The sequence below is a fragment of the Apteryx mantelli genome, chromosome 4 (assembly GCF_036417845.1).
Source record: "Apteryx mantelli isolate bAptMan1 chromosome 4, bAptMan1.hap1, whole genome shotgun sequence".
NCBI classification, from domain to species: Eukaryota; Metazoa; Chordata; class Aves; order Apterygiformes; family Apterygidae; genus Apteryx; species Apteryx mantelli.
In genome coordinates, this window is record NC_089981.1 from 46,802,885 (window position 1) to 46,816,301 (window position 13,417).

General features: G+C 47.9%; 1 protein-coding gene across 1 annotated transcript; it reads right to left on the reverse strand.

The window, feature by feature from the left end:
* Positions 1 to 5,661: 5,661 nt before the first annotated feature.
* Positions 5,662 to 12,704, reverse strand: RHOV (ras homolog family member V). The gene is made up of 3 exons (XM_013959295.2): positions 12,439 to 12,704; positions 8,966 to 9,024; positions 5,662 to 8,571 (listed from the first exon to the last, which is right to left on the reverse strand). Exons 1-3 carry the CDS (start codon positions 12,632 to 12,634, stop codon positions 8,131 to 8,133), a joined length of 696 nt encoding a protein of 231 aa, XP_013814749.1. The 5' UTR covers positions 12,635 to 12,704; the 3' UTR covers positions 5,662 to 8,130.
* Positions 12,705 to 13,417: the final 713 nt, after the last annotated feature.

A 13,417-nucleotide genomic window follows, 5' to 3' on the forward strand; every position in this document is an offset into this window, starting at 1 on the left:
CAGATAACCAGGTGTTTCAGGATGTCATGTTCCTCCCAAGAGATGGTTGTGTTTTATTGGTTAGCACAAAGTCCATACTATATGCCCCAGACTTAGATTATTTTGAAAAGAATGTCATAAATGTAATATTTTACTGCTATATGCTAATAACTTGTTATTCTACAGATTTTTTGGTTTACAAGAAACAAAAACAATCATCCTGTAGAAGATACCACAGCGTAAAACATCCTCACCTACCCTCCCTTCAGGTTATACACCAGTACCCAGATAATATTCCAAGGTGGTGACATCTTTTATCTGCTCCATGTTATTAAAACCCCTAGCAAAAGGAATGAATATTCATCTGTGCGCTATATATAATACCATGCATATTACTATCCACAGCTGGAAGTACAGCATGGGTACCTACACTCAGTGCCTGGATTTTTACATTTTGGGTTTTGCAACCTTTTTTTCTGTAAGCAGCTAAGTCTCTCCCAACTGGCAGCTTTAGCATTCCTCAAGGATTCTGCTGCTCCTCTTCCCCAGCAGAGATTTCACAGGGTTTCAAAGCCTCACTCCAGTGTGGTTATTAAAGGCTTTTGTTTATCTTGTGAAATCTGCCCTGCAAATGCTGACACCGACTGAAGTGCTGGGAGAGGTTCCCTGACTCTTCCTCTCCCTGTCTCTCACGGGTCTATTCCCATGAAAATGATCTCAGGTGTGCAGTGCGTCATCATTCCGCCCAAGGCGCTTTCTGACTTACTGGCAGGGAAGATGAATGCGCAGTTTCTGAAGCTCTGCCCATATGCTGCTGCTGCTCCTCCCGCCTCCCAACCTGCTGCAGCGCTGCAGGGACCCACCAGCACAGTTCAGCACAACTCCTGTGGCAGGGCAGGCACCAGGCGTCCCCAGACACACACCGCTCCCTGGGCATCCATACACCCTCCCTCTTGAAGCAAAGGGCTCTTGGTAGGAGGACAGCCAGATCGCTGCAATATTGCCTGAAACCCACTTGCAATGCTCTAGCAACATTTTCCCAGCCTCTCGCCTGTCTAGCCCTGCAGGGATCCAGCCTATGCTGGGAGAACCAGATCCTCTCACGACGGGCCCTACTATGGCACGTGATGCTGACTTTCCCTTTGGGTCAGAAAGCAATTCTGTCTCCAGGGCTGTGCTGTTTATGCTACTACAACAAAGTTGGCAGTGAGATCCCGACTAGGACACCCTGGCTTCTCCCTCTCTCCCCATTGTCACCAAACTGCGTAACCAAATGGTGAAATCATGGATATTCCCAGACAATAGCTCTGCCTCTCCTTGGCTTGTCTCTGTCAGACTGTACCCCTGTTGGTTCAGATCCCAAATGGCAGCATTTAGCCAAGAAAAGATATCAGTCCTCTTTCAGGTCCAGGGCTGACTGTAATGGTATGGAGCTGTAGTCCTCACCTAGGGAGGGGACAAGCACAGGGCTGAGGTCGGTGGCAGTGCAAGACATGTCCTGTGAAGGTGGAGGAAGGCCCATGACTTGACTCTGTCCAGAGACTCGCAGAGTTCAGCAGGGCGACGGTCAAGCAGGCCCAACCTAACAATGTGAGGGTTCAAATGTGAGTGGCTACTCGGGAATAAGCAGTGCTGTCCTCCCAGCTCGCGAGCCTGTAGAGCGAATGCCATGAGATCTTCAGCAATGATCTGATAAGGAGGCACCACTGCTGAGGCCCCAATATGAGCACAGTCTGCACTGATGACAGGAGAGAGCTGGGTGGGATAATTTAGTCCAAACTTTACCCTCAGCAGCATCTGTGTCACCATCACAACATGTCCACAGAGGCGATACAGCCATAACAGGGCAGTAATAGTTCTGTGTTTACAAAGTTCTTCTGCTTGACCTGGCTCTGCTCTCACCTTCCCTTGAGGCGTAGCCCGATCAGGCCAACCAGCTGAAACAGGAATAGAGATGCTGGCTTTAGAGCTAGAGGAAACCTGTGTTGAGGGTGCTGTGGCAAGGGGGCTAACAATGTACTTCCACCTAATTGCTGTATGAGGGGGCTTGGACAAAAGCAACTCATTCCTCCAGGCCCAAGAGAGGAGGAGGTGAGGTTTCAGGCCCCTTCTAACCAATGCTCAAGTGCTTGGGAGAGCTGGGAGCTTGGCAGCCCTTACATGACTAGCATCGTACATCCATCACCTGCTGCACGGCTGTGGAGGCCCCCCCATGGAGGGTGCACTCTCCTCTACTTCCTGCTGCTGGCAGCAGAGCCAGAGTTTGCAGGATGGCTCCTGCCGCCAGCCCACGGCTGGAGGGAGCAGCAGGCACTGGTGCAAAAGCCAGGGCTGGCTCCAGGGTGGTTTCTGCCACTGCAGCTTTGCCCTCTGTGCCACAAGCCTGCGGATGGTTTCAGCAGAGCCTGGCTTGCTTTCTGAGAAAACAAGGAAAGAGATTTACCCTAAACCCTGGGAAGCCCATGTATTTTCATTGTATTTTAATTTTAAGAGATTGTCTGCCCCGCCCAAGATTATCTCATGGGAAAGAAAAGCCTGGCTCAGTGACTCGTGGTGAAACTTGTCCCCGAGCCAAATTTCTCACACCTGATGTTCCTCCATAGCAGTAGAAATCAGTGTATTTCAGTTCACAACACAGCCCCAGGGGCAGTGCTGGGGGTGAGGGGATGGAGGGGGAGGATGGGACCCACATCTTCTCCTGCTCTTCCAGAACAAGTTAGGCAAGTTTGGATGCCGAGTGGCTCAGGCCTGGAGCTGGAAAGGGCATAGTGTCACCCTGGGAACGGAGATCACATGGTGCTGCAGCAGAAGGAACTTGTCTCAGGGATTCATTGAAACATACCCTGGTCTCTTGTGCAATAGGTCTTTGCAAGTACAATGCTGTCTTATGTGATGGGAACGGAGAGCCCAGGGCTGGACTCTGTAGATGCATGAGTAAGCAGCTTCCAGGAGGCCCAGGTGCAGGCGAGGCCAGCTCTTTAACTCTGGGTCTCAGATCAGATGTACACTAGGAACTGTGTCTTAACCAGCGTCTTCCAATACAGGGGTCTCAGTCTTGGTGACATACTGTATAATTATAGTGGTTTCTTTGTATGATTGCTTTATCCCCGGACCCATTAAAGAGTGATTTAGCATGGTTCCAGTAAGAGGCAATAATGCAAAGGAGAACCAGGATCTTTAAGTAAACTGAACAGACCAAAGACAGTCTTTTGGGCACAGATGTCTTTCTGCAGGTCTGAAGGAGAAGCAGTCAAACCTAAGCTAAGGCTGCAAGAGGACAAACATTTCTTTTGCTGCCAGTGCCTGTTTGAGTAGTGCCTCTGCTCATTCCCACTCTTTCAGGTGTTCCCACACAGCTGTCTGCAAGGCCACAGAGCAAACCACATGAGAGAGCTAATCTACCATGAGTCAGGGGCAGGAAGGCACTCAGAGCAAAGTTGAAGCAAGCTACTTAGGCTGTCACTACACCTGAGAAAAGTCAAACTGTATCCTGATTCCAAGCTGGAAATAGGTGCTCTGAATTTAATTATGTTGATCAATTAGACAATCTGAAGAAAAAGCTAGTTATCATCTGAGGATTAAATTGGGGGTGTTAAGAAGGTGATAAGGTTGTTAACACAGTCAGACCCCTTTCAGGAAATGGGGGCAGGTGCTATGCCCCGGTAATTGCATTTCAACAAGGTTCAAGCACAGCAGAACTTCTGCTTGTCCCTGCTGCTGGACTCATGCTAGCTCCTGACCTAGTGAAAATTCAGCTTGTCCTTACAAATTGAATAGGATGTAACCAACAGGGGATAGAGGTCTCCTGGAGGGACCTTTAAGACTTGCCCTTCTGGCTCTGGAAGGAGGCTGTGTTGAGTCAGACGAAACTTGGTATTATTTTGGGGATTAATTCCCAGTCAGGGTTCAGCGGAAGCTCAGGGAAGTGTTGCCAGCCTGGATCTAACCTGGCACAGCTAAATGCATTTAGGGTGTGCTACTTACTGAGAAAGGAAACAAAAGGGTCCCATCCACACCACAGAAATGTTCTCACTGCTGCTGATACTAGTGTTCTGCTCCTTTGGAGCTAGCAGCTGAGGCCAGCAGTTAGCATACCTGTTTCATGTGGAGTTACATGGCATGGTGCTTAGCTATAGTGAAGTCCTTGCCATGATGTCTATGTTGATGAGAAAGCCCTGATGTGTTACCCTGCTGGATGCAGGAGTCTGCTGACCAGTATCCAAGTCAGAGGCCTGAGCAAACAAGGAGGCACTAGAGAATTTCTATTCTGCCCACACAAGCTTTGGCATTTGCTGCTGATAAGAACTGTGCTATGGAACAAGTAAGATCAAATTGTCATAAGGATCTTTCCTGGTCTTAAAATAAGTGGCACTTGTGTACAGTTGTGCTGGCCTAGTAATGGCATTAGCTAGGTTCATCCAGCCTGGTGGAGGTGGTTTGTATTAGCAAGTCTGCCATGAACTCTTCTGTGCTCTTGATGTGATCTGAAAATACAGGTTGCTCAAGGAGGATTGCAATGCAAAAACAAGCCTGAACTATACCAGAGCCAGATACTAGCACAGGTCCAGTACTGCAGCACAGAGAGGACTAGAGCAAGGCTGAAAGACACCTGGGGTGAGATGCTCCATTTAATGAGACTGACACCTGCCTCCCCCCCCCCCCCGGAGCTCAGCTATCTTCCTTGGTGTTTTGGGGAGTTTTAGTGTGCTTATAATGCACGTGACAGGATATGGCTCAGTGAAATGACTCACTCCACACAAAGTTAATTCACACTTTCCTGCTATTTCCATTCACAGGTCTTTCTATGAGCTTTAATGCTGGGAAGCTGCAAAGCTGAGAGCAGGCTCCAGATAATCCCCCAGGCTCCTTTGCATCTAGCAGACTGCAGAAGGACAGAATGGTCTCAGGCTTTGTCAAAAAAAAAAGTACCCAAATCATGTTTTCTCAGCAGTTATTCCCTATCCCCCCTATCTGGTTTCCAAATTGTGTTTGTTCATCCCCTCTACTCCACTGTGGGTTTTTTTTTTCCCATTTTCTTTCCTACCTTGTTGCTAGAAATCCCCCAGCAGCCTCATTTCCCATCCCTCAGCCTTTGGAGCAGCTGCTGCACCCCAAATGTTGATGGGGTTAGTTTTTACCTACTGATGATATGGCTAAAAGGATGAGTCCCATGAGCTATTTGGATATTGCCTTTCTCTCTTGCGTGGTGTGGACAATGCTGTTCAGCACTTGAATCTTGCTTAACCACCAAGTTAAGCAGTTAAATAAGGTTGGTGGCTAAATTACCCACCAGCCTGGTGACAGAGCAACATGCTGTTATTAAGGCTCCAAATGCAAGGTCCCTGAGGGCTTGTCCCACTGAGTGCTCTGAGGGGCCTCCTGACTAGTCTCTGGATGGTGGCTTCTGAGGAGAGGCACTGAAAGCCTCGGATACTTGCTATTCCACCCCCCTGACTGGCTGCTGAGGGAGAGGAAAATTAACTGAGCAACAGAAGGATCTTGAAGGGTTCCAGCTATCCAAAATGAGGGGGGTGTTACCACTGCTAATGGGAGTTTGGACAAGGAAAGAGAAATGGGGTAATTTCTCTCTTCTCCTATCACCACTAAGATGGAATAACTCCTTCGTCTCTAGGCCTAGCTTACTTTGCACTCATGAAATTACAAACACAAATTGCAGCCATTTAAAAAAATTTATTTAAACAAATATTAGACACAGTCACAGAGGAAGAAAGCAGCTCTCAGTACAGTTTCTTTCCTAGGACAAAATAACCCCTGTTTTATACCAAGCTACTGCAGGACAATGCTTGCTATTCCCAGCACACCCCCCTCTGCCGGGAACGAGGGGAGGCTGGTGTTGCCTGTGCCTGTGATTTGCTCCATGTGATTCTCCTTATTGGGCCACATCAGAGCTCTTTCTCACAGGCTAAAGAAATGCATAAAGACCCAACAGACAAACTGAATTAGTGATACAGCAAGGGTGCCTGTACAGGTAGGAAATATCTGCAGGGATATATTGATGACTGAGAGCTTTGTTCATGAAATAGTATCCTGCCTAGAGATGTGCAGGACATATCACTTCTAGCTACTGCCTTTGTACTCTCTGTCCTTTAGGACTCCTGACTGGACCCCAATAGCATTTCACTTGGGGGAGTCCTTTCAGCTTGCAGCTCATTTTGACACACCAGCCTGTTCAAGACCCCAAGCCTTACCCTGCAGCAGCTCCAAGGCAGTGGGCCACATCCTTTTGCAAAAGGCCTGCCTGCCTCTTTTGAGTAGGACACTGTCCAGGGAGATGGTAGGCTGTGTCACAGCCTGGGGACTGTATGAGCTGCGTTACCAAAACAAGTGGTTGTGAGAGATGTTTGCAGGTGTGTGTTTGGATCCAGAGCTGCACTGCATTATTTGTATCTGCTGTTTTTGTACAGATGCTCTGGTCCAGGTATGTGTGCTTCTGGTGCAGGGCAAACGGTTCACAACTATATCCCCTTGTGTCACATTATTCCAGCGTGTTCCCAAACAGATGGGTTATGGCCAGATGCAGAGAAGCCCCTGAGTTTTGAAAGCATTGCTTGACATGCTCTCTGCTACATAAGCCAGAATGAAATGTCTCCATGAGAGAAGTTTTAGAAATAGATGCAAGTTCTGTAATAAGATGTAAGTAAATTCACTGGGAAATTAATCCTCTGAGAAACAGGGGAGAGAGCAATGGAACAAATACACTGAATGGCTTTCATTGGCAGGAACCGCATGGGTTTCCTTTGCTTTTGGTTTCAGCAGATCAAGCTGTGATTTTTAAGAAAGGGAAGCACAACACAAAGAAGGCCTGATCCCTCCATTCCTGTTCTGCAACCTCAGGAAGAACAATACAAGGTAAATTCTGTTCTCCTGCATAGATCTTAAACTGAGGATTTTATTGTCCAAGAGGAACTATCTCTCTCCCTTCAAGTCCTTCCTTTTGATTCAGAACTTGTTGCATAGACGATATAACTTTTAGAAAATGAGATCACTAGCAGTTTTCCAGTTTCTTAGAGAACCTTCTGAATATTAGCATCATAATTTCTACAACTAAGTAGAATCACAACTTTCATTTAACAATGTTTGCTCTTCTTCATTCCTTCTCCATCTTCCTTACTTACTTCCCTTTGCTTCTTTTTTTTCCCTATCTGTTCCTTTTCCACCTTCTTTCTTCCATGCTACATCTCTTTTTTCCTTTCATTACATGCATTGGCTCTCTGTCTACATTTCACCTCTTGGCAGTATTACAAACCCTTCACTGACACAGTCCAGTCTCTGCTAGGTAGACAGAGCCACTCATCACTGCTCCTCATCCTCTCTCTGTCCCAAATCACCACACACAGTCCTTTCAAAATAGGTCCCCCAAGTTAGTGACTGCTTCTTAAAATGGGGCTAGAGCATTGTCACTCATCAGAGTGCAGAGTCCTCTTCAGAGAATGTTTTGCTTAAGGAATTAATACAGCTCCCAGTGCATTTTCTCTTCAGTCTGCTAATGGCCTTTATTTAGGAAAAACCTTCTCGAGGGTACTCACAGTAACAGGGCCTTTAAGAAAGAGCGCTGTTTTTTCATAGCCAAGTTACTTCTACCTGTTCTGGCAAGCAGAATCAGAGGGGAAACCCAAGTTCTACTTTACAAACTCAGCAGCCCACGTTAGACCATACTGCAGTCCCCCATAACCACCCCTGCCCTCTTCTTGGCCAAGTCTGTAAATCTGCCAAAGCATAAGCAGACTTCAAGAGTCCCTCCCCAGCTTTACACCAGAATTAGATTATGCCAGTGTGTTTGAAAGTGTGTTTGTTTCAGATAGAAAGCTGGTCATTTTGAATGATATAAGGAACCTGCCTGTTCTGTGGTACTGAGTCTTTGTGTATCAAAGGCGCCCATTAGTCTGGAACACTACGGACATGTCCAGCAGGTACTTATAGCTGTCTGGACCACCCACATCCTGGCACAATGGAAATCCAGTTCGTGTCTCCTACGCATCTGATACTGTAACCCAGCAAAAGCCAGGTTTCCAAGCCCAGCAGCTTATCATAACCTCTTTGCTGGGGCCGTAGGAGCAGTCACTCCAAGAAGGTGTGGAACCAACACTGGCGTCAGGTGTTTCTTTTTTCCCCACCACCACCAAAGCAGCTTCAGACAAAGCAGAAGAATTTCTTCCAGCGACACTTGGAGAGGGTTTTGATACCTTTGGCTGTCATTTTCTTTTCCTGTCGTGCTTTGTGCTCAACACCACTGACAATGGCCATGTCAAAAACTTCTTTGAGGTTCTTTTGGGTCAGTGCTGAGCACTCCAGGTAGGCTTCAGCCCGGATTTTGTCAGCTAGGCCTTCTGCCTGAGGCCTGGGCACAGGCTTCACATGGTAACGATCCAGGCTGATAAGGACATTGACATCATCCCGCAAGTCTGCCTGTGTCCCCACCAGCAGCACTGGGGCTCGGGGATTGTGAGTTCGTATCTCAGGGATCCATTTCTCAGTAATGTTTTGGAAAGAGCTTGGGTTTACCACACTGAAGCAGACAAGGAAGACATCAGTGTCTGGGTAACAGAGTGAGCGCAAACAGTCAAAGTCCTCCTGTAAAAAGGGCAAGAAAACAGATGTTTACTGGTTTGAACTCGAACAGCACAATGCTCTAGTTGTTGTTTTACATATCAAATAGGACAGCAACACCTCACAGGTAGAGCATCATGGCTTCATCACTTTGGTGATCACTTTGGTGATCAAACTTTGGTTTAATCACTTTGTCACTTTGGTAGGGCATCATCACTTTGTGGCCATGCCATGATTCAGGGACAAGTTTCAGAGCTGAGGGAGTCTGGCAGTCACCTGTGACTGCCACACCAATGGATGCCTAATGCTGGACTAGTGCATTTCCTTCCTTCCCGGTCAAACAGTGCCTTCCTCAAAAGCCTGTGAATAATTCCTGTCCCACAGCACCAGAGTTGACAGCTCCTTCAGTAGAGCTTACCTGCCCAGCAGTGTCCCACAGCTGGATCCGGACGGGGGCTCCATCCACCAGGACCTGCACTGTAGCAGAAGGAGAATAAGGATTAGTCCAAGGAAGTTGTGTACAATGCCTTACACACACAGACACACACACAGTTCTTCCCTGGAGCACTCTTTTGTATCCCATTGAAGAGATTCCCTGAAGTCAGTCAAGTCCATTATAGCTGTCTTTCCTGCTGAAAACCTCACTAAAATATCTGAAGTTTGCACTGGGAACATTAGGAGCCCCACAGCAGAGTTTCTGATTTGGTTATCCCTTGGATGTTTTGATTTTTTTTCTGACATTTTGAAAGAATCTTTTCATATTACTGGACAACTGATCCTCTAGAGAGAGCCCTTAGCTGAACAGTGCTCTGGGAACAGTCTGATATTCTGCCACACCCCAAGAGAGTAAATAAAGATAAACGCAAACTGACAACTTCAGCAACTTGCTCCTAGCTTTTTGGCCCAGGGTGACAGTTCAAATTACTGTCCATTAAACAAGCTATTCGAGTTTCTTCCATCCAAGCCAGAAGTTCAGCCTTAAAAATAAAAAAAAAAAAAGTTAAAAAGAGTCTTTTCAGAAGCATCTCAACTAAGGAAAAGCAAAAACCTAAAAACAACTTTGAAATAAAGATGCTTATAAGGAAATCATCATGAGCAAAATCCCCTTCAGAGACTGTCTACACATTGAAGAACTGCTGAGTTACACACATAAGGTGTGCACCCATTTCATTCCCTAATCACAGTAAGCCTTTATGTGGTAGCAACTGACTCGGATTGAGGGCAGGCAGGACCTCTGATGGAAATCTGGAATGAAACTGTTAGATGTTTAAGTGCACAGGCACCACAGAGACCGGCTAGAAACTGAGCAAAAGGAGTAAGGAGTTGGGGGCACTGGAAATCGCTTTAAAGTCTTGACAATGTGGAGGTGGCTGTGCTCTGATGAAAAGAGGCAGACATCCTGTGCTAAAGTGACAATGGCTGGCACTTGACACCAACTAGCTAAACTCCCTCTCTGCACTCAGGAGGAGGCTTTACTGACTTTTTTGTTTTAAAAAACAAAAGCAGGGTCAATCTTTTGGTATTCTTAAAGTAATTAGCAGGTGACAAAAGTGACAGAAACAAGTGACCTGGATAGTTTAATATGAGCTCTTGGAGAGCACTCCTCTCTGAAAGAAGGCTGGGAAGAAAGAAGGAGATGGGACAAAAGATGAAGTGACATTTAGTGGGAGACTGAGAGTGAAGTAAAAATGGAAGGGATGGGTGCGCACACCACAGTGCCACTCCTAGCGGCATAGCTGAAAGCCATCTCTTCCTTGTGACTGGGAAACAGTTGGGTTGTTACCATATCTTTGCGCCAGAGGAGGAAGAGAAACCTGTTCCTGATCAAAGAGCCTGCTAGATCCTGACTTGATCTTCAAGGCACTATGCATTTGCCTTTCTAGTATCTGGTTTATTCTATCTCACAAGGGCGTTGAGAGAACTAATTAGCATCTCTGAAATATTTAGCAGTCTTCAGAAGAAAGGTACCACATATATTACCTCCTGCTCCAGTACTTGCATAAAGTTGTTTCATACCTGCTGCTAGCCTGAGCTACACTAGCAACTCTGTGACTGCCATCTAACTACCACCCTCACAAGGTACACACCCTCAAGATGAGGCTGGATTTCAGTACAATAGAGAAGGGGCAGGCAGAACAGGATAGCCTGGTGCAGAAAGGTCACAGGGTATACATTTTGCTGAACACTGCTCTACCTAGCAGTGACACCCAGCTGTCGATAGCACCCAGAGAGATGTGATTGGGTCATAGTCCATTTTCCCAGTGCTGTTCCCCCAATAACATAACACTTTCTCCTTTCTTATTATCTTCCTTAACTGGTTCTGGCTTTATGATCCACTGATCAGAATTAGGGTTAGGATGTAAACCATGAGGCTCAGTTCTGTGGCAGTTTGAACTGCAAGTATTCCCCAAGAGTGCAGAGAATGGGGTTGAAATTTCTGACGAGGATCCTGAACTGGGCTCTGTGAATCCAGGGACGGACTTTCTTCAAGGTTATCCAGGTTAAAAGCAGGAGTGGGAAGGGAAATACCTCTATTCTCCTATTTATTGCTCCTCCCAATAAGCAGAAAGTGAACTGTGGGAGACCCATTTTTAATGATGTTTTTGATTTCTATCAGTTGCAAATGCTACACACCTCTGGAAGTCAGGCTCAGTACTTTGACATTCATAGTAGGGCTGAACCTACATGCACCTATCTTCAAATTACTTGCTGCTAACAGGAAAGTCTCTGAACTCATGCTGCCTCCACCTTTCTTGATCATTTTATTAAGGATTTTCCCTTTCAGAAAATTTGGATGCTAATAATTATGGTAATTTCTAGCCTCTCTTACCCAAAACTGAAAACATTAGCATGAAGGTAGCAGGGAGAACAGCTACCTTTCCCTTGGACTTGAGGACTCCTTACATGTGTTCCCAAAGGTCCACTGGACCCTGTAACAACAGCAAGTTCTCACTTCATTTCCTTCAAGTGATAGTTGGAGAGTTTAGAGAGGGTCAAGGCAAATCAAGAATTCCTAGCATAAGAGTGACTACAAGGACACTCAGACAAACAAAATGCTCCTTCTAAGCACCCATGAGACTATGGCACATTTGAAGTCTAGTTCCTGAGCCCATCTCTAATCTACCTATCCGTACTGTCACATACTGTTCTGCTTCTTTGTATCAGATGAAGAAGATCCAAAATCTTTCAAAGGGCTTTGTATATTCCTGGGTTTCATATTAGAAGTTGGAATCTGAAAGAAGAGGAGTGGAGAACAAGGACAAAGATGGTATTTACAAAAGTAGAAACCAGTAAGGGCTCACCAGCTGATGGGGCAAGCATTTTTAGCCAGACTTTTAAAGCTCTTAAAATTTTTTGCAACCTCTGTTCAGTGCTAACCTTAGTGCACACGTGTGAAAAAGCATGTTTTTGCTGAAGATCAGTTGAAGTTAGAAAGTGCAAGGCTGTGATATTTACGAAGCTAAATAATATAAATAAATCATTAAATCCCCTTCTTCTGTTTATGCATAATAACACAACAAAACCAGGCAGGGGCCCAACATCACAGAACTTGAAAGTCAACTTGACACATGTCTGTGCCCTGCCTACACTCACTTCTTCCTCAAAGCTGCAAAAAGCCAGACTTCCACCTGGTAAAGGGTTCACAAAACGTCCAAGTGACTCACTCCAAGTGGCTGAAAATGGTCTTGGGCTTTGGTCCCTATAGGCAGCCCTCACCCTACGCCTGCAAAGCCCTCCTGGTGTGCACCCCACGGCAGCAAGTTTAACCTGGAAAGACCATCCCCAACGCTGCAAGCTGCACTGGCCAATTCCGCATGTCCAAAACAAGTGAAGCACATCGAGAGGACGCTTTCGCAGAGCGTACGCCCTCGCACGGGCCCCGCCACCTACCTGAGAAGGTGTCCAGGGCGGTGGGCTGGTACTCGTCGGGGTACCCGTTGGTGGTGTAGCTGACCACCAGGCTGCTCTTGCCCACTGCGCCATCGCCCACCAGCACGCACTTGATGCCCAGCTCCGGGCCGCTGCCCCGCGGGGGGCTGTGTCTCCGCAGCGCCGGCGAGTAGTCCAGCAGCTCCTGGGGGGGCATACCGGCACCGCACCGCCCGCACCGCCCCGCACCGGCGCTCAGCGGCGGCTCGGCGGCGCCGCTGCCATGCTGCTGCCGGGACGGCTGCCGGGACCGCTGCCGGGACCGCTGCCGCCGGGCCAGTGCCGCGCGGCGCCGCTCCGCAGCCGCGGCGCTGCGCGCAGCCCGGCCCCTCGGCGCAGCGCAGCGCAGCGCAGCACCGCCCCGCCGCCCGCCCCCGCCGCGGCCGCGCTGCCCCAGCCCCGCCGCCGCGCCGTGCGCCGGGCTGCGCCCACGCGGGGGAGAGCCGTGGTGCCCCCAGCCCTCCACACCGCCCTTCCTCTTCAGAAGCCGCCGCGCTGAAGCGCTCGTTCCCACCGGCAGTGCCAGGAGCGCCTGCGACTGCCGGCAAAGACCGCCCCGCGGGAATAAAACCGGCAGCGGTGGTCAATACTGAGAGGGAAGATCGAAAACCAGTATCACATCCGTTAACGATGCAATTGCCACTAGCGAGTTCTTTTGACGCGGATGAGCTGTTGCTGCATGCTGGCAAAAGCCACAAAGTGTGTTTTCCCGGCTAGACGGACATGTACAGGAGTTTCGAATTTATTGCCTTTTTTATACTCATCTCCAGTAGCTCACACAACATGCTGTGCACTTGGAAGCAGAGAAGATCGCTCCATCCCTGCCCTGGGGAGCTCACTGTCTAAAGAAGTGCAACCAAACAAACAGAAAGAGCAGGAGCACACCACTTGAAAGGAGGGAAGCAGCCACACTATCATGGCAACCATTGCACTCCAGTGT

Coding starts and splice junctions, on each gene's coding strand:
- RHOV (XM_013959295.2), bottom strand. CDS start 12,634: ATGCCCCCCCAGGAGCTGCTGGACTACTCGCCGGCGCTGCGGAGACAC. Junction 9,025..12,438: donor CGCCCTGGACACCTTCTCAG/GTAGGTGGCGGG, acceptor CTTCTGCTACAG/TGCAGGTCCTGGTGGATGGA. Junction 8,572..8,965: donor TGTGGGACACTGCTGGGCAG/GTAAGCTCTACT, acceptor CCCTTTTTACAG/GAGGACTTTGACTGTTTGCG.